Source organism: Hippocampus bargibanti, linkage group LG13, assembly GCF_051943395.1.
Source record: "Hippocampus bargibanti isolate YZ-2025 linkage group LG13, ASM5194339v1, whole genome shotgun sequence".
Taxonomy (NCBI): Eukaryota; Metazoa; Chordata; class Actinopteri; order Syngnathiformes; family Syngnathidae; genus Hippocampus; species Hippocampus bargibanti.
Window position 1 is genome coordinate 20,643,029 of NC_142746.1, and position 21,019 is coordinate 20,664,047.

Genomic DNA, 21,019 nt, shown 5'->3' on the forward strand with positions numbered 1-21,019 from the left:
TATTACAACTTTTTCTGTGTACCGTCTTTCTTTGTAAACATGCGGTTTATAGACAGGCGCGGTTTATGTGTGTACAAAATGCTTTTTTTCTTTTAAAAATGTACTGGGTGAGGCTTATAATTTGGTGCGCTTTTTAGTCCGGAAATTACGGTATTTATCTAGTTTACCCAGCTATTCCAACATGGCAGCTGAAAGCGACAATTCGGCTGCAAAAATATGTTTGGGGTGGAGAGATACGTCTTTGAAAACAATGTCAACATCAAAATGGGACACTTCAGATTCATGCAAAAGCAACGATTTGCAGACATTGCTCGGATATCCATCCAATTATGTCGTGAAATTATATTTGCAGGCGCTCAGGTAGAACGGATGGTGCGGATTTCAAGGAGGTGGGGCGGGGATTTATGAGGATTGCGATGACAAGCGCATTTCACCCTTGTCATGAACGCGTGCACGTGGAAGGGACATGGAGAAGTGACAACGGCATGTGACTCAACTAAACCCGAGATATAATTTGTCAGTTTTCGCATGGAATACTTTCATTATGTCACCGATGGATTGCAAGAGAGATCCATTTTCGGGCTGTTTAATGCCACTTGAAGTTTAGCGACGAGCTAAATACAAAAAACAAACGCCGTAAACAACCACATAGGTTGGGCTTCAGGAAAGGCCTTTTAGCTTCATGCTAACAAACAATACAAAACGCCAGCGACAGGCTAACGATTGGCATCGCGGTTCGATGTGATGTTTTAGCAGCCAAAAGGTGGCGCAATACATGTAGACAGACATTATGACAATACGTTTACACTCAACAGGTTTTTAAAGTTTATTTTTGTTAATTACCTGCAAAAGTAGTTTTAGTCTGTTTGCTAGTTTTCATTAGTTTTTTTTTAAACATGTGGCTTTTCGTTCAGTTTTTAGTTGTTAGAATTTTTTAAAACATGGCTGTGTAGAGTGTAAATTAAAAACAAAAAGGTTATCAAGCAAGTATAGTGTTATGAACTGCAATTTACAAACCTGTATGATACTGATTGAGAAAGATACAATACATATTGATTGATAGCTATTCGCTAGCTATTAGCTATCTATTCGCTAGCTATTAGCTATCTGTTCGCTACCTATTGGCTATCTGTTTGCTGGCTAGCTCGCTTGCTATCTATTTGAGTTACTTCGGGGTTGAGTGAACGCTAGCGCGCGGCGGCCGCTACTCACCCAAAGAAAAAAAAACTGATCCTGAGACTGTAAAGTGACCTTGAGAGTTTTGAAAGGCGCTTAGTAATCAAATGTATTATTATTATAAACGTGTGTGTATTTTTTTAATGCAGGTCCAGCGACTACGGAAGCACCTACACAAAGCTCAACGACAAAGTGGGTCCAAGGACCGTGTTGAGTTACCTTTACGTCTGCCCCACCAACAAACGGAAGGTCATCTCATTCTTTCTTTTTTTGTATTTTTAAGTAGATATTTAACTCATTCCCTGCCAGACGATGTGCAAAAATGTATTATTATTATTATTACTATTATTATTATTATTATTGGATTGGATTGGATTGGATTGGATATGCCTTTATTAGTCTCACAGTGGAGAATTTTTTTATTTTATTATTATTATTATTATTATTATTATTATTATTATTATTGTTATTATTTTAATACGACCGCGGCTCTGATACACCGTCCCTCCTCTCTCCTCACAGATAATGATGCTGAGCGACCCGGAGGTAGAGAGCGCCCTTCTGATCAGCTCGGACGAGGGGGCTAACTTCGAGAAGCATCCCATTAGCTTCACCGTCCTCAGTCTCCTTTTCCACCCGGCGCAGGAGAACTGGATCCTGGCGTACAGCCACGACGGCAAGGTGGATGTTTGTATTTTTTATTTCTTTTTTTAGAGCGCTAGCGAAATTGGTTGGTTTGTCGTGCCGATGCGTTGATTGCGGCGGAGGCTGTTGGCTATCTACCTACCCGCTGTCATTACCGTCGCTATTATCTTGCAGCTGTACAGCTCCATGGACTTTGGGAAGAGGTGGCAGCTGGTGCACGACAACGTAATGCCAGGTCGATTCTATTGGTACGTTCACACGCTCTAATATACGCTGGGTGTATGAGAGGCACAATGACGTTAAAGTTGTAGATTTATCATCAAATTGTGTTTTCATATCGTCTAGCACAGGAGTGTCAAAGTCATTTTTTGCCGCGGGCCACATTGTAGTTATGGTTTCCTCTCGAGGGCCGTTATGAATTTGGGGAACCCATTAGAATGTTTAAATCCCTTCAAATATTATATATAGAGCACATAGCAAATTAATGAATAACTCGTTTTCAAATCTGAAGTCAAGAATAATGACTTTTATTGTGGTTGACATCCAAAAATATGAAATTTTGGCTCAGATTTTAGCAATCATCATTTTAATTAACAAGTTTGATTTGCTTTTGCGGGCCGAAAAAAATGATGTGGCGGGCCGGATTTGGCCCACGGGCCTTGACTTTGACACCTGTGGTCTAGCATATCGCCTTCATACAACAAAGAGGGTGCAGAAAGTGCTTAAAGGACAACCGACGTCACCTTTTTGTTTCTTAACTGACATCAGAAAAACGTTTTATAGCATCTAAAATAGCCAAAACACGCAGTATGATATTTTTATTCAAATGCAAAACAGCAATAAAAATGACTTAAAGTGTCCAAAATCTGCAAAAAATTGAGCTGCGAATTGGGCATTTTCAGAAAGTCCCGCCCCCAGTTCGTGACGTCACGCCAAGACGTCTTGCATTGCTGGAGAATAAAAACAATGGCTTCAGATCGGAGAATATGCTTTCTTGTTACACATCCAGTGATGAATATGATTCAAATAGTTCTGAAGAGGAAAGCATACATGTTTGCAATCGATTAAAGAAGTTATTCCCTGTCATTTTGAGGCAAATGGGGGGGATGTCGCACCCAAAAATGGCCACCGCTGTTGTGATGAATGAATCAGCCCGTTTCCACAGGCTGATAAATTCCTTCCATGGAGCTTGGACTCCCTCTTCTGCCGGCTTTTGGGTGCAACACGGTTCTCAGACCAAACATGTACAGCGAAATACATTGACGTGATGGAAGGACGCTACAATGTGTCTTTTTTACGGTCAGGAGGTGGTCCTTTAGTGACGTCACATACGGACTCGTCACCAACTCAAAAACAAGACTTCCTGAATGTTCAGCGCGAGTCTTAAAATGTAAAATATAGCTATATACGGTGGAATCTTTGTAAAATACGCTCAGTAGAAGTCATTTGAAGAGATTTTACAAATTATGGACACAACTTGTCCGGAGACGTCTTTTAAAGGACACCATTTTTTTTTTTGTTTCCTGACATCAGAAAAACGTTTTATAGCATCTAAAATACACAAAACACGCAGGCTGATATTTTTAGTCCAATGAAAAACAAATAAAAATGAGTTAAAGTGTCCCAAAAGTACTTCAAAATGACCTCGGAAATGGCGAGTTTCAGAAGGTGCCGCCCCCTTGTTCGTGAGGACATCTTGCCTTGCTCTAGAATCAAAACAATGGCTTCACATATGATATATTTTTTTTTTTTATTCTTGCACATCACTTTGGCACAAACATTTTCTTCAAGATGACAATTTGCCAGCATCTATTGATACAAGACCATTCGGCTCAATTGAAATTCTCTTGTTTGAGTGGCAGTTTACCTCAGGAACACAATGGCAACTTCAAAAATATCAAGTCACAGGTATCCACCCTTGAAGAATCGCGGGGGTTTTTCTTGCAGTTGTTCAGAAACCGATTCATTTTGTACTTTTGTCACCTGCTGTTTATTCCCTCTCGTTTGGTGAATCACAACATAATAAGCGCTCATTTTGCGGTTTGGAAAAAAAAAAAAAAAGGAAATACTGTAAATGTTGTTATGGGCTTTGAGATTGCTCAATTACAAGACTTTCCATCTTCTCTTTCTTCCCGCCAGGGCTGTAATGGGCTTGGACCGAGAGTTGGACGCGGTCCATATCGAGACGCAGGTCGCCAAAGGCCGTGAGTGTTGCACAATCGACACCACCCACACTCACACACACACACACACCCACCACCCCCTTGCCATGTAATGCCTGTTGGCATTTTAGTTTTAGGTCCTTTTTGTAAGGGGGAATGGGCAATTTCCCTCATGTATTTATTTATGTATGTATGTATGTATGTATGTATGTATGTATGTATGTATGTATGTATGTATGTATGTATTTAATTCTTTATTTATTTGTGTTTTTTTAATTGATCTGTTTGTCTGTTTTATTTATTTATTGTGTATTTATTCAAATATGAATGTATTTATTTATCTAGCTCTTTTTATTTCTTTTTCTATGTATTTATTTATGCATTCATTTGTGTATTTTTATGTATTTTTCTATTTCTTCATTTAATTTTCTATGATTTATTTATTTATGTATGTGATTATTTATTTGTTTGTTTCTTTATTTCTTTTGTATTTTTATGCTTATTTGTTTTTTATTTTTGTGTTTGTTTATGTATTTATTTATTTAAAATTTTATGAGTGTATTTATTTATTGGTTTATTTATTTATGCATGAATTTATTTATTTATGTACTTATTTATTCATTTAATTTTTCTATTTATCTATTTGTTTATGTGTTGTGTTTACTTATTTATTGGTTTATTTATTTACAATTTATGTGTATTTATTTATTTATTTAGTTTGTCTCTTTGTCATTTGTTTATGTGTTTACTTATTTATTGGTTTGTTTATATATTTATTTATTCATTAATGCATGTTTTATTTATTTATTTGTTTATTTGAGTATTTATTTATTTACTTACTTATTTATTATTATTTTTGTGCTCATTTGTTCATTTTTGCGCTATTTATTTATTGATTTATTTTAAATATTTCTTTATTTATGCGACATATTTTAAGTCTTCAGTGAAATGAACATGCATTTTTTTTTCATGTATTTTTTTCTTTCCAAGAGCCTCCAAGCTGTGAGGCAAACAGCGCTAACAGCTAGCACGCCGCGCTGTCCCAAATTGTGTAAAACTGTGATGATCTACATTTTTTTTTACGGCTTTTCCTTGGCATCACCAGCGCATACAAGCGCAACTTGAAACCAAACGTTGGTAATTTACTCCTGATTGAATTCCTTTGCCCTTCCGTCGCCTTCCCAGGTGCTCAGTATGTGAAATGCAGAGCCCAGCGGTGCACGGAGGCCAACAGGCAGTACCTCTTCCCGGGTTACGTAGACACCAATTCACTGGTCGTGCAGGATGAATACGTTTTCACTCAGGTAAATTATTTTGTCCTTTTTTATTGCACTTTGAGGTCATTTCGCATCAGTTTTCATGCCCCCCCCCCTCTCTTTCTTGTTTTTTGTTTGTTTACTCTACATCCAATTCTTGCTCCTTCCATCAAAATCCTCATAATGGCTTCCTGAAACACACCTGTTCCCCGATGTGCGTTTTGATCATTTTTCAACACATCATCAAAGCAGAGCGCAGAGTGTGTTTACACGTACACACAAAACACACACACAAAATGGTTAGAAGGTGGAAAATGAGCTGCGAATAAAGCGTGCCATTCACTTAACGTTTGACTCCAATTAGACAGCAGCCGTCAGGGCCGTTTATTAGAATAAAGTTTTCCAAATGACCTCCGCTCTCATTGATTTCCGCCCACCGTCATCTCTTTTTTTTTTTTTTTTTTTTTTTTTTTTTTTGGTAGCCTTGATGCATTCAATCATGCATGTGATGCTGAATTGAAGTCCCTGCACAATAAGAATGCTTTTAGGGACAGAATCCCACCCCCTCCCCCATTGAGCCCATTTTCAAGACCTTGAAAAGTGAATTTTGAGATTTTTTTTTCCCCGATAAATCTTTAATTATAGTTTAAAAACATTAGTTTTGGTGATGTGTGAAAATATGAAGGAATATACCAGCGAGACCGCTAATAGATAGCTAATAGCTAGCTAATAATAATAATACAGTGATACTTCGGTTTATGAACCCCTTGGCTTACGAACTTTTCGGTTTACGAACGTTACATTTATGAAAATTTTACCTTGGCATACAAACTTTACCTTGGCATATGAACTTTTTTTGTACACGTAGCTGTCTCAATGAGTGATGTGGCGTTCGCGAACAAGCCCGTTCTTCTAACAACAAAATGGCAGCCGACTGTTTTTATCCTCTATTCCCCGCCCCCAGTCTACGGTTAAAGCCACGTGATTGGTCAAGAACGCAGCAGTGAGGGGGGGGTGGTTTAAACATTAAAGAGACAGGCAGACGACAGTGAGATATTTTAAACTTTGATAGTTCAGAGACAGAGTCCAGACTGCAAGGTTAAAATATCCCATCAAAAAAAACGCATATAGCTATAATTTACATTTTAAGACTGAATATTCAGGAAGTCTTGTTTTCGAGTTGATGACGATCCCCGAAGTGACGTCACGGAAGGAACGCCCCTGACCGAGAAAACGACACACAATGCATTTTGGGTACTTTGTTTCATCTGAAAACATTGTGTTGTTCCATATTGATGGCGAAATTAGAAGGAAAAAGACAAATAAAGCGATGGTGAATCGTTGTGTGTTGCACCAACACTACCAATTGCGGTAACACCATAAAAGTGGACACACATTCTCAGCAGACAAATTAGCCCATTTCCAATGGAGCTAGTGCGCCATCTTGGGCATTTTCTGGGAGCTACATTGGAGTCCTGATGGCTCAAATTGATACGGGAGGACTTCTTTAATCGATTGCAAACATTTATACTTTCCTCTTCAGAACTATTTGAATCGTATTCATAACTGGATGAGTAACAAGAAAGCATCTTCTCCGAATCTGAAGCCATTGTTTTGTTTCTGGAGTATCCTGGCATAATGTCACGAACAAGGGGGCGGGACCTTCTGAAACTCGCCTTTTCCGAGGTCATTTTGAAGCAGTTTTGGGACACTTGAAGTCATTTTTATTGGTGTTTTGCATTTGACTAAAAATATCAGCCTGCGTGTTTTGGGTATTTTAGATGCTATAAAACGTTTTTCTGATGTTAGTTAGGAAACAAAAAAAAAATGGTGTCGATTGTCCTTTAAGACGATGCGGCTGCGACAACAGTGACCCAGTTTCGGCACGTCCGCGTCCGTAAGACGGAAAAATAAGCAAGTAAGTAAGTAAATAAATAAATAAACGTCTGCCAGTTTCAGAAACGCTCATTCAATAAAATTGCATTTAGCTGAGATGAGATTGCAAACACGACGTCGCATGTGGTGGGTACCCGTCGACGACTTTCCGGTGACTTTCATTGGAGGGGGGTGTGGGTTGGGTGGGGTTAGTTGGATTTAACTTGACAAAGAGTAATGAGGTTATCGATTAGGGCTACAACGAAATAAGCAGTCATCAACACCTGCACACTCTCCCGGGATGAAAAGGGACCGGTCGACTGCAACATCCTCCAAAACGGTGCTTTGGAAAAAGGCAACTCATTGATTTTCGATAGATTAATACATTAGAGCACTAATGTAGTGTGTAGGGGGGGGGGGGGGGGCAAACATCATCCTTCTAGTTGATTGGAAAATAAGCAAGCGGGTTGGCGTTGGCCGTTCGCTGCCTCTAAGTGGATGGGAAAGTGCCAGTGCATTAAGGTCCTCCAGACGCGCCGTTGATAAAGTCAACATCATTTCCAGCGCCTCTTAGCTCGGGACTAATTGAGATAATGATGAGCTGTTTCTGTTGTGCTTGCGTTTCGGGGCACGCTCTCGACGTACGCGACGACTGTTCCGAAAGAGGCGGTTATAAGTTTGAGAAAATAAATACAGTGATACCTCGGTTTACGAACCCCTTGGCTTGCGAACTTTTCGGTTTACGAATGTTAAATTTATGAAAATTTTACCTTGGCATATGAACTATTTTTCGGCATACACACGGAGCTGCCACAAACGAGCCCGTTCTCCTAAAAGAAAATGGTAGCCGGCTTGTTTTGGTGCTCTATGCCCCGCCCCCAGTCATCAGTTAAAGCCACATGATTGGTCAAGAGCGCAGCAGTGAGGAGGGGGTTTACAGACAGAGCGGGAGTGACGCCATTCTCCGAAAAAGAAAATGGCCACCGACATTTTTTTTATCCTCTATTCGCCGCCCCCAGTCTTCGATTAAAGCCACGTGATTGGTCAAGATCGCACCAGTGAGGGTGACAAAATGGATTGAAAAGAGTGAAATTTGGACTCGTTTCAACTTTGATAGTTCAAAGGCAGAGTACAGACTGCAAGGTTAAAATTCCCACCAATCAGGCTCCACAAATAACCCGCACAAGCCATCTGTCCAGCTAAACAGAACACAATTGATGAGGAACTAGGTAAAATTATGGCAGAGAAAGCACCTACAAGGGATCATTCCTCAAGATGGTGAAAGAAGAAGGCTACGTTACTCATCAAGTGTTTAATGCTGATGGAACCGGCCACTCCATTCCATCAACGACCACCATAAAGGTCAATAAAACCACTTTATTATACAGTACAGTTTATTCCTTTAATTATAATACCATAGCAAATTTATTATACATAAAATATGGTATATTGTGTGTAGTTTTAAGGCTTAGAAAATTTGAAAATGATGTTTTATGGGGACCTGGGAACGGATTATTCTCATTTTAATGGTTTCCTATGGGAAATTAATTTTTGGCATACACATTTTTCACCTTACACATTCTGTCTGGGAACCAATTAAGTTTGTAAGCCAAGGTATCACTGTATAGTACACCTCCTCCAGGAGACGCCTTCCATTCGGTGTCCTTGTTTTGCGGGCGTCGTCTCGGGTGCCCCAAAAAAAAAAAGAAGAAAAAACACCGCTTCACATCCCATTTCAGCTTAGAACTCAATACAAAGTTTGTGTTCATGTTATGTCAGGTTACCCAGCAAAGACATGAATAACGTCGCTGTCAAAAGTTTAGCGACGCCACGGTTTGCCCCAGTTGTTATTGACACGTTGAAAGCATCTGCGTCGTCTTTAACCGTCGGAGCGAGTTCTCCCTTCTTCTTTTCCGCCACTCTAACTGTCAAACCCGCGAGTCTCCGCCCCCCCTGGCTCAAAGGCACATTTTCCGAACCCTCGTTGCGCACTCTCCGCGGGGGGTTTGTCACTCTCCTCGAGGAAAGCCACGGGATCGTCCTCGCGTTGCACTCTGACCTTTGTTGCGCACTCTACAGCTTCCTATCGGGAGGGGAATATTGACAATATGATTCCGTCCGACTACACTTTCAACAAACAGGAAAAAGTTGACTTAAACAGTATATTAATTTTAAAGATACATGTCTTTATTTTGTTTTTTTTTTTACATGAATGAGTTAATTATGATTAATTAATTAAAATTAATTGCCAAAAATAATTAATTACAAAATAAAACAATCAGTCCACTCAATGAGCTGAAACCACACCCCCATTCAACCGTCCAAAATGTGGAAAATGTTTGTTACCTTGTGTAAGCATCTTCATTAACATACATATTTGAGGATCGAAAATGTAATATATATATACAGTGACACCTCAACTTACGAACTTAATTGGTTCCCAGACAGAGTGTGTAAGGCGAAAAGTGTGTATCTAAAAAAAAAAAATCCCATAGGAAACCATTAAAATGGGAATAATCCGTTCCCGGGTTTCCATAAAATATACTTTTCAACTAAATAAGCCTTAAAACTACACATCATACCTATGTATAATAAATGTGCTATTGTATTGTAATGAAATAAATACACTGCATTGTATCATAAAGTCACTTTATTGATATTTGTGATTGATGGAATGGCGTTGGAGGTCGAAGGTCAAAAGAAATTGCTGTTTGGAAAGAGAGGCGCATTACATGAGGACTGTAATTAAAGAAATAAACTGTGCTGTAAAATAAAGTTTTATTTACCTTTTTGATGGTCGTTGATGGCTTATGGAAGGAGAGTCACCTTCCATAAGGACTGTTTGTAACTAAACCTGTTCGGTCATGTGCTTCTGCCGAAGATCACTCCGCCAGCCGTGGTGGGTGTGTATTATGAAAATAGTGCTTATTATAAGGTTTAATTTTCATAAATTTGACGTTTGTAAGACGAAAAGTTTGTAAGATAAGGTGTTTGTGAGTTGAGGTCTCACTGTATATGTATATTTTTGTTTATTTTACTTTTCATCACCAAGGTAACCAAATCGGGGCGAGCTAGCTACTTTGTGTCCTACATGAGAGAAGCGTTCAAGCGCATGCAGTTACCCAAATACTGTTTGCCTAAGGTAAGTGTCAATCAACAAAGTTCAAATGTTATCAATTCACACGTTGGGATTTGATTGTGCTCATGACTCTAATGCTAATGCTAATGCCGTGTACGTGTTGTCCCATCATCGTTTGGCCTCGCCGCGCAGGACATGCATATCATCAGCACAGACGAGAAGCAGGTGTTTGCCGCAGTCCAGGAATGGAACCAGAACCACACCTACAGCCTGTACATTTCCGACTCGCCTGGCGTCTACTTCACTCTCTCGCTGGAAAACCTCAGGACCACCAAGGGAGCCACCGGTAACCTCCTGGTCGACTTCTACACGGTAGTAACATTGCTTGCTTATTTGTATTCATTTTTCTTCCTATCCCAGAATATATTATAGAATATAGTGATGTGTCGTTCACGAACGAGCCGGTTCTTAGAGCCGGATCTCTGAAGTGACTGAAGAGAGCCGGTTCATAACAAGGAGTCGGAAACGGGAGCCGACTCTTTTGGTCCTCTATTCCCCGCCGCCGGTCTTCGGTTAAAGCCGCACGTGATTTGAAACGTCCAACACCTTCAAAGAAGTACAGATGACGGCCGAAGAAACCTTCTCATTGATTTTTATATGATATTATGTCATTTAAAGTTGGCAAAACACCCCACTCGAAAATGGCAACTCATCAAAAACAAGACAAATCTCCTTTAGTTTCAATATGTCATCCATTATTAAGCATGACACTGTGCAATTTACCAGGTGGAGGGTATCAACGGCATGTATCTGGCCAACAAGTTGGTGGACCACCGCGTCAAGACCTTCATCACCTTCGACAAAGGACAAACGTGGGCCCTGCTACCGGCGCCCGCCGCCGACGCGGCCGGGAGCAACATCCACTGCGTTCGGGTGAGTCGACGGAGACTCTCGTTCCGTCACGGGGGGGGGGGGGTATTCATGCTCTGCACGTTTCGACCTCATCGGCTTTCGCTTTGGAATGCCCTTTGATTTACGAGCCAAATTTGCACCAAGGCCGGCCTCGGGCATTTTGCCGTCGTCGTTGCCAACCCTCCCTACATGACTAGCAGAGGGGGAGGGGGGGGGACTCGGGTACTGGAATAGTTTTATTATCCGTGTAAGTCACGGCGTGTCATTAGGTGTCGTTTCAGTGGGGGGGGGGCAGACTTTCCATTAACCTGCGTGACTTCAATTCAGCAAATGTAGCCGAGCCGGGCTAATGAATGTTAGATTACACTGAATTATATGACGACGGTGCGTTGTCAGTGAGTCAGCAGGTGAGATATGCAACTTATTTCCTCACCGTATATCAGACTGCCGTTATTAAAATCCGATTGCCTTTACTTTCCCGCGTGATGTTTAACAAATCGCTTTTGGGCTATGGTGGAATTGAAAAAAAATAATAATGGTGGCTTGTTTTCATGGTTGTGAGCGGATTCAGTTATCGTATTTTCTGGTGTATAAGGCGCACCCAAAAGCATTGATTTTCTTTAAAAGATAACCCTGCACCTTATACGCAGATGCACATTACAGTGATACCTTGGCTTACGAACTTAATTGGTTCCCAGACACAGTGTGTAAGGCAGAAAGTGTGTAACCCAAAAAATTATCTCCCATAGGAAACCATTGAAATGAGAATAATCCATTCCCAGGTCCCCATAAAACATTATTTTCTCATTTTCTAAGCCTTAAAACTACACATAATATACCGTATTTTATGTATAATAAATGTGCTATGATCATTTTATTCACTTTTGTGATGGTCGTTGATGGCTTGATGGAATGCAGTGGCCGTTTCCTCAGCATTAAACACTTGATGAGGAACGTAGCCTTCTTCTTTCACCATCTTGAGGAATGATCCCTTGTAGGTGCTTTCTCTGCCATAATTTTACCTAGTTCCTCATCAATTGTGTTCTCTTTAGCTGGGTTGATACCTTTTTGCATCAAGCGTACAGATGACCTGTGCGGGTTATTTGTAGAGCCTGATTGATGGGATATTTTAACCTTGCAGTCTACACTCTGCCTTTGAACTATCAAAGTTGAAACGAGTCCAAATTTTACCGTTTTCTATCAATTTTGTCACACTCTCTCTGTCGTCTTGACTGTCTCTTTAATGTATAAACCATCTCCCCTCACTGCTGCATTCTTGACCAATCACGTGGCTTGAAGCGACGACTGGGGGCGGGGAATAGAGGACCAAAACAAGCCGTTTGCCATTTTCTTGTGAGGAGAACGGACTCGTTCGCGAACGACACATTACTCATTGTGACAGCTCTGTGTGTATCCCGAAAAATAGTTGCTATGCCAAGGTAAAATTTTCATAAATTTAACGTTCGTAAGCCAAAAAGTTTATAAGCCTAGGGGTTTGTAAACCGAGGTATCACTGTATGGCTAAATCTGTTTTTAAATTCTAAATGTGTCATTAATGTCTGAAATAGCAGTCAAAAGTTCTAAAAATAATCAGAGATATGGGAAGCTCCAGTGAAAAAAAAATGCTTCCGTTCTGTACAATAATTATGTTAATGCACTCCCCCCCCCAAAAAAAAAAAAAAATTAAATAAATAAATAAATAAATAAATCTGAGCTATATCGGTGCCGTGGTTGGTTACATATATTGCGCGCATCATCCGCTCCGTGCCGTACTGTATCTCGCCTCTAGCTCTATTTCACATTCGCACTGACCTTTGACCCCTCCCTCGCTCTCTTGCACCGCCTACCTCAACATCGGTGGTCTTATTGATTTTCTCCAATATGCTGCATAATAGCGGAAATGATTTTCCGTTACCCAGCGTCTCATCCTGGGAGACTTTAATTACACGCCTGTTTGTTTCAAAAACAACAACAACAAAAAAAAAAACACCTATTTCCTCATTATTTCTACTTTTTATTCTGAGAAATGAAATAATGTGTCATTTCTTTCTTCCTTGAAAAAAATAAACCACTTTTCACTCGTGATGAAGGAATGGCCGCTTCCGATCGATTCCGGAATCAATGATGCATAATTACATCCGTAAGTGTTGTAATGCTATTTTTTGTAAACATATTCCTTTTTGTCAACAGCCTTTTTGTTCGCTGCATCTTCACCTCGAGATGTCTGAGAATCCTTACATGTCCGGACCAATCACCAGCAAAAAATCTGTACCAGGCATCATCGTTGCGACCGGTATGCTATTTTGTCAATTGCATTGATCGATTTGGAATATAAGATGATGATAATGTATCATATCCATTCTGTTTTCGTTTATACAACTTTTTGTTGCTATTTGCTTATACGGTATCTGAGTATAATTGATGTTCGTTGTAAATGAATTGTGGGGGTTTATCTTAGCCCCCAGAAATATTCGTGAACGCTGGCGCGTCTGGCTGCCGCTGCTCACCCGCGAAAAAAAAATGTTCTTGCAAAGTGCACTTGAGAGTTTTGAAAGGCGCTTGTAAATACAATGTATTATTATTATTATTATTATTTTAAACTGTCAATAAACATTCATACATCCATAAATCAATCAATCAAATAAATAAATTGATAGATAAATATATACATTGATAGATAAATAGAAAAAATGATAGATAAATAAATGAATAAATTGATAGGTAGATAGCTTTTGATTCATGCAATTTATATACAGGTAATGAATGAGGACAAAATGTTTTTATTCCTTTTTATATTTTTTTATTTTTTGCTGTTTTAGGGAAAACATATTTGATTAAAAATGAAAATATTTTGGGAGGCGAAACAATTCTTTTAAAGTTTCCATAGTTTCCTGAAAAAAATCTATCTATATCTAGCTAGCTAGCTATCTGTCTAGCTGTCTAGCTATCTAGCTCGCTAGCCAACTAGCTATATAGATATGAGTTAGCGTAGATAGATAGACTATGAGTTAGCATAGATAGATAGACTATGAGTTAGCATAGACATATAGACTATCAGTTAGCATAGATAGACTGAGTTAGGAAAGATAGATCGACTATGAGTTAGCATAGATGGATAGGATATGAGTTAGCATAGATAGATAGACTAGATAGCTTACGAGTTAGCTTGCTATCTAGCAAAATAACTAGCGAGATATATGTATATCTTATGAGTTATATCCACCGCATGATCCCATGTGCTGTCAGAAATCAATAACTTGAATGATATATTTTGTCCTCATGATAAATCTTTCATAAATCAAAGGGGTCAAATGATTTATAGCTACAGCGAATTCATGAAAAAAAAAAACACACACAGCTGAGAAATAAAATGGACACCGAGAAGACATTTTTAAACGTCTCAGTCGTGAAAGCGACCAGAGCGATGCTGCGCGCTCTTGCCAATCGTAGCTCTGGATGACATTTGACATCAATTGAACTGATCTTTTGATCTTCGCAAATGATACTGTTCAGCCATTGACAGACGTGTGATTTATGCTACGCCGCTACACACCAACTTTGCCATGAGAACACTAAAACTGCCACCAAAGGTCAAATGGGAGAAATAATTCAAAACTGTGATTAAAAAAAAAAAGCATCTGTGACAAATAAAACAAATATCCGCAAGATAGACTTGAGTAACCGCCCCAATGAATCAATATTGTCACGCAAAAAAATATGTACCATGTACTTTTTTCTATCCTATTTTAAAAAATGCTAATTTTGCGCACGTTCACATGAGCTCTATGCAGCCCACTGGAGGCCAAAGTGCATTCAAGAGAAGCAGCGGATATGCTGCACCTCCCGGGCAAGTGGAAAAAGATTATTGAGTGTATATTCAAAAGCAACAACAACTCAACTTTATTCATTTGTAAAAAAAAAAAAAAAAAAGTACAACCATAATACAGTAAAGTCTCATTATATCGATATTCTCGAGAGTCGTAAAAAATATCGACTACTACTACTACTAGTACAGTAAAGTCTGGTTATATCGATATTCTCGGGAGTCGGAAAAAATATCGATATAACCAGACTGTCGATATATCCGATCCTGCGGCATGTAAATTTTCTCCTTGCGTTCATAGAAATAGTATCGTAATAAGCAGTACTATCGATATAACGAGACTTTACTGTACTAGGACGTTTTTATTGGTGTTTTGCATGTGACTAAAAATATCATAGTGCGTGTTTTGGGTATTTTAGATGCTATAAAACGTTTTCCTGATGTCAGTTCGGAAACAAAAAAGTGATGTCGGTTGTCCTTTAAGCTGCTTTTGTATCGATATAAGCAGACCAAAATGGTTGGCGGGAGATGAAAAGGGCACCGTAGTCACCGGATTTTCGTAATAACCAGCTATCGTACAAACCGCAACTAATTATGCATACAACACTAGAAATTTGCCGGGAAATGAAAATACAGTAAAGTCTCGTTATATCGATATCGGATATATCGATAGTCCCGGTTATATCGATACTATTTCTATGCACGCACGGAGAAAATTACATGCAAACAGGGTCGGATATATCGATAGTCCCGGTTATATCGATATTTTTTCGGACTCCCTTGAATATCGATATAACAAGACTTTACTGTAGTATCGTAATAAGCAGTACTATCAATATAAGCGATATCGATATAACGAGACTTTACTGTACTTCTTAATGAATAAATGTGTCTCCATTTTCATTTGTTTAAAACAAATGTTCCCCTATTTCCTCTCCTTTTCATCCAGGTAATATTGGAATGGAATTGTCCTCCACTAACCTTGGCATGTTCATCACGTCTGATGCAGGAAATAGCTGGCGTCAGGTAGGCGTGCGCATTCCGGATTGAAAGAATGACTGTTTGTCATGAGCATGACGGTTTCTTTTCCTTTCATCGTGCGTAGATATTTGATGAAGAGCACAACATTTGGTTCCTGGACAACGGAGGAGCTTTGCTGGCCGTGCTGCGCGCCCCGACGCCGATTCGACACTTGTGGTGCGTACAGTGATAACTCCACAATGGGATGCTACTCTGTTTGTCCTGCACACCATTCCAAATCGACAACAGTAGCATGAATAATACTAATACTACTACTACTACTACTACTACTACTACTACTACTACTACTACTAATAATAATAATAATAGTAATAATAGCAGTCGTAGTAATAATGGTAATAATAATAATGATAATAATAATGATACATGTATTTTATGATTATTATTATTATTAATAATAATAATAATAACTAGTATTATTATAATGCTATTATGTAATTATTATTATGATTACAATAATCATTGTTGTCATCATTGTCATAATAATAATAATATATACATATATACATATTAATTTGACTTATTATTGTTTATAATCATCATAATCATACATATATCTTTTTGGGTATTAATGTTATGATTTATGTTGTGGTAATGATGATGATGATGATGAATATTATTATTTTATTATTATTGTGTAAATATCATTATTATTGTTATTATTAGTTGTTATAGTAATAATAGTAGAATTAATGTGTATTTATTATTATTATTATTATTATTATTATTATTATTATTATTATTATTATTATTATTATTATTCTTATTATTAGTAGTAGTAGTAGTAGTAGTAGTGGTACGAGTCGTAGTAGTAATTGTAGTATGAATGTGTATTATTATTATTATTATTATTATTATTATTATTATTATTATTACAGTAATAATTATAATGATAGTAATAATAGTAGTATTAGGAATAGTAATAATACTAATAATAGTAATAATAATGATAATAATAATAAGACATGTATTTTATGATGATGATGATGATTATTATTAACTAGTATTATTATAATAATATTATTTAATTATTATTATTACAATAATCATTATCGTCATCATTGTCACAATAATAATAATAATAATAATACATATTAATTTGATTTATTATTGTTTATCATAATCATACATATATCTTTTTTGGTATTAATGTTATTTATGTTGTGATGATGATGATGATGATTCTTCTTCTTATTATTAATATTTTATTATTATTGTGTAAATATCATTATTATTGTTGTTATTAGTTGTTGTAGTAATAATAGTAGAATTAATGTGTATATTATTATTATTATTATTATTATTATTAGTAGTAGTAGTAGTAGTAGTGGTACTAGTCATAGTAGTAATTATAGTATGAATGTGTATTATTATTATTATTATTATTAATCCTGCCCATATTTTAGACCAGTCTCAGTGTCAGGGGCGTTGTTTGACGATCCACTCGTAAATGCGTGTCTATTATGATCATAAAGGATCAGTCTGGACGAAGGCAAGAAGTGGGACCGTCACACCTTCTCCCTGGCGCCTTTCTACGTGGACGGAGTCTTGACGGAGTCGGAGTCGGACAATCATATTCTCACGTGAGGAACGGGACATTTTGTTCGATGGGGAATTTAGTATCAGCGGGCAAGACGACAGCGATGATTTGCGACATCATATGTAGGCGCAAATAAGATAAAGTAACAAAAGAAAAATCGACATTTAAAAATGAGTCTGTGGTTGAAGCAAAATGAAATGTTCTTGATTTTTTTTTTTTACATACAAATGTATAGCCTTTTATTTCAGATTTAAAACAGAGTCATGATTTGATTGAATGATTCATTAAAAATGAAAGAAAAAAGACGTACACTTGTCTTGCTACGGTCTGCCTGACTTCATGTTTCAATCAGTGGGGCAGCCCTCTGAAATCTGCCTAGCAACAAGCAGGAAAAAAATAATCAAGCAGTTCTGTTCATCTCTGTAGTCAAGGCTCTTGAGAATCGTTTTTCCTGATTGTCTCATGCATGCTCAAATGCATTTTGGACAATTTTTGAACAATTCCTCACTAAATTATTTGTGTTCTTACCCCCCCCCCACCCCACCTTAGTTTTTTTGGACACTTCAGCCATCGTTCCGAGTGGCAGCTGATGAAAATCGACTACAAGGGCCTGTTCACTCAGAGATGCATGGACGGAGACTATCAGACGTGGACTCTGCACAACAAGGTAATACCTTCTTTTGATGTATTTTTATGTATTTGTTTATTTAGTTTCGTTTTTGTTTATTCATTATTTCTTTATTTGTAAAACATGGGTAGTAAAGCGTAATATAATGAACAACAGCAAGATTGAGAGACAAAAAAAAAAAACACATGACCACTTCCACATCGCCGCAGTCCACCTTTTTTACAAATCCAACAAAACACACTCACCTGCGAAATTACAAAATTATTTTTTAGATTTACACTTGAAAGTATTCCTTTGTTTCTATTTTCCAAATAAAATTGCAAAGTGATTATATTCTGATGGCCAGATTTTCTTGTCGACTCCCATAAAACAATCAAATAAATAAATAAAACAAACAAACAATAAATAAATAAATAAATACACAAACAAAAATTAAATAAATGCACAAATAAACAAATACATAAATAAATACAATTTTATTGTATTTTATTGTATTTTTTAGTTTTTTATTTTGTATTTTATTTATATTTATTTTATCGTATTTTATTTTTGAATGGTTAATGTTTAATTTGGTTATTTTGTATTTTTTTTTTAATTATATTTCTTGTTTATTTTTCATTTTTTAATTTTATTTTTAAATGTTCTTTTTGTATCTCGTTGCCACAACTTTATTTTGCTGTCTTTGTGTTTACATTCAAAGGGTGAGCTGTGCGTGATGGGCGAGAAGCAAATTTTCATGAAGCGCAGGCCTGGAAACCCCTGCATGCTATCCCAGGACTATTCCAGGATCTATTCATCCGAACCATGCCAGTGTACCGCCTACGACTTTGAATGGTGACTACCTCTAAACACTTCCAAATGTTCCCAAAGTTAGCGCTAATAGCTCCGCTGACATGTTTGCAAAGTCTCTATTATCAAGTGAACGTTTAATTAAAGACACGCAGATCGGTTTGCATGCATGAATACAGTATCGGGCTTCGAGAGTAGCAAATAGGACTGCGTCCTTTGAATCTAATTATAGCGAGGATTTTTCATCACTCCGCTGCCATTTGCAAAGAGCTTATCTGAATTCAATTAATAATGGATTGCTCAATTAATTTTAAATGTCTGTCAGATATTCTGTTTGATCACGCTTGTCTGACAATCTTGTCGCTATTTATATGCCGCCATGGAACCATTATAAAAGCTTCCTCGTGAAGTTTGGATGATTTGGCAGTCCGGAGGATCTCATAAAAGTCCTTGTGTTTGTTTGTTTTTTCTTCCTGTTTTTGCCTGTGCTTGCAGCGACTACGGCTGGGAACGTCGCATTGATGGGAAGTGTACGCCTGCTTTTTGGTTTGATCCAAATGCCAACGCCAAAAGTTGTAGCTCGAGCCAAAGTTTCCTCAACAGCACAGGGTAAGTCTTTAACTTTGGGATACTGAATGGAATCCTTGCTAATGGCAAAAATGTACACGAAAAAAAAAGAGAAATTGTTCCTGGTGAAGCACCAAATAGGAACTATAGTGATACCTCGGTTTACGAACTCCATGGCTTACAAACTTTTCGGTTTACGAACTTTAAATTTATGAAAATTTTACCTTGTCATACAAACTTTTTTTCGGGATACACACGGGGCGCCACAATGAGTGATGTGTCGGGCGAACGAGCCCGTTTTCTGACTGTTTTTGTCCTCAATTCCCCGCCCACAGTCTTCGGTTAAAGCCACGTGATTGGTCAAGAACGCAGCAGTGAGAGGGTGGGGGTTACAGACAGAGAGAGAATGAGGTCGTTAAACATTAAAGAGACAGGCAGACAGAGAGATAATGAGAAAATTGATAGAAAACAGTGAAATTTGGACTTGTCTCAACTTTGATAGTTCAAAGGCAGAGTGTAGACTGCAAGGTTAAAATATCCCATCAATCAGGCTTCACAAATAACCCGCACATGCCATCTGTACACTTGATGCAAAAAGCTATCAACCCAGCTAAACAGAACACAATTAGTGAGGAACAAGGTAAAATTAGCGCAGAGAAAGCACCTACCAAAGAAGGTTACGTTGCTCATCAAGTGTTTAATGCTGATTAAACCGGCCTCTCCATTCCATCAAGCCATCAATGATAATACCATAGCACATTTATTATACATAAAATAAAGTACATTTGATGTAGTTTTAAGGCTTAGAAAATTATGTTTTATGGGGCCCTGGGAACGGATTATTCTCATTTTAATGGTTTCCTATGTGAAATTAATTTTTGGGATACACTTTTCGCCTTACACACTCTGTCTGGGAACCAATTAAGTTCGTAAGCCAATGATTTACTGGTTTACTTTAAGACATTTTTCTAGCATGTGTACAAAAATCACAAAGTAAACCGTTGCACATGTGACATGCTAGTAGTAGACCTAGCATGTCACATGTGTAACTGTTGAAAAAAAATGGAAAGTATGAGTGAATCTTGGATTGGGCACAAGTTTATCATCATTTCTTCCTTAGGTATCGCAAGGTTTTGTCCAATAATTGCAAAGAGGTCGGGACCAACGTGTACTCGCCCAGACGGCAAGGGTGTCAACCAAGACCCCCCCGAGGCCTGCGCTTGACCACCGGCGGCGGCGAGCTCAGCGCCCTTGTCGGAAGCAACGTGACGTTCATAGTCCATCTTCAAGACGTAAGTTGCATTTTGACAATAGTTGAAAGGAAAGTGTGACAGCGAAAAAAAAGCTAACTTAGCTCCATTCACATTTTGTTCTATTTCTCTTTTACTTAATCAAACTTAGCTATTTATCTATCACCCTAAAAATATGTCAAAAAAGATAACTGAATATATGATTTTTCTGTTGCAGAAAATAATCTGATAATTAACAAAAAAATAACAAAATATTTAAAACTAAATAATTCCTGC

At 37.8% G+C, this 21,019-nt stretch overlaps 1 protein-coding gene across 2 annotated transcripts in view; it reads left to right on the plus strand.

The window, feature by feature from the left end:
* sorcs3b (sortilin related VPS10 domain containing receptor 3b) overlaps window positions 1-21,019 on the plus strand; it is a 71,378-nt gene that overhangs the window by 30,440 nt on the left and 19,919 nt on the right. For both annotated transcript variants that reach the window (XM_089011531.1, XM_089011530.1), the window contains exons 3-18: window positions 1,326-1,425; window positions 1,699-1,857; window positions 1,996-2,069; window positions 3,961-4,025; window positions 5,169-5,287; window positions 10,167-10,256; window positions 10,386-10,565; window positions 10,980-11,126; window positions 13,296-13,398; window positions 15,878-15,954; window positions 16,034-16,125; window positions 17,445-17,552; window positions 18,059-18,176; window positions 18,838-18,971; window positions 19,422-19,535; window positions 20,614-20,785. In XM_089011531.1, the coding sequence (XP_088867657.1) occupies window positions 1,326-1,425; window positions 1,699-1,857; window positions 1,996-2,069; window positions 3,961-4,025; window positions 5,169-5,287; window positions 10,167-10,256; window positions 10,386-10,565; window positions 10,980-11,126; window positions 13,296-13,398; window positions 15,878-15,954; window positions 16,034-16,125; window positions 17,445-17,552; window positions 18,059-18,176; window positions 18,838-18,971; window positions 19,422-19,535; window positions 20,614-20,785 (1,852 nt within the window). The remainder of the gene's footprint in view (window positions 1-1,325; window positions 1,426-1,698; window positions 1,858-1,995; window positions 2,070-3,960; window positions 4,026-5,168; window positions 5,288-10,166; window positions 10,257-10,385; window positions 10,566-10,979; window positions 11,127-13,295; window positions 13,399-15,877; window positions 15,955-16,033; window positions 16,126-17,444; window positions 17,553-18,058; window positions 18,177-18,837; window positions 18,972-19,421; window positions 19,536-20,613; window positions 20,786-21,019) is intronic.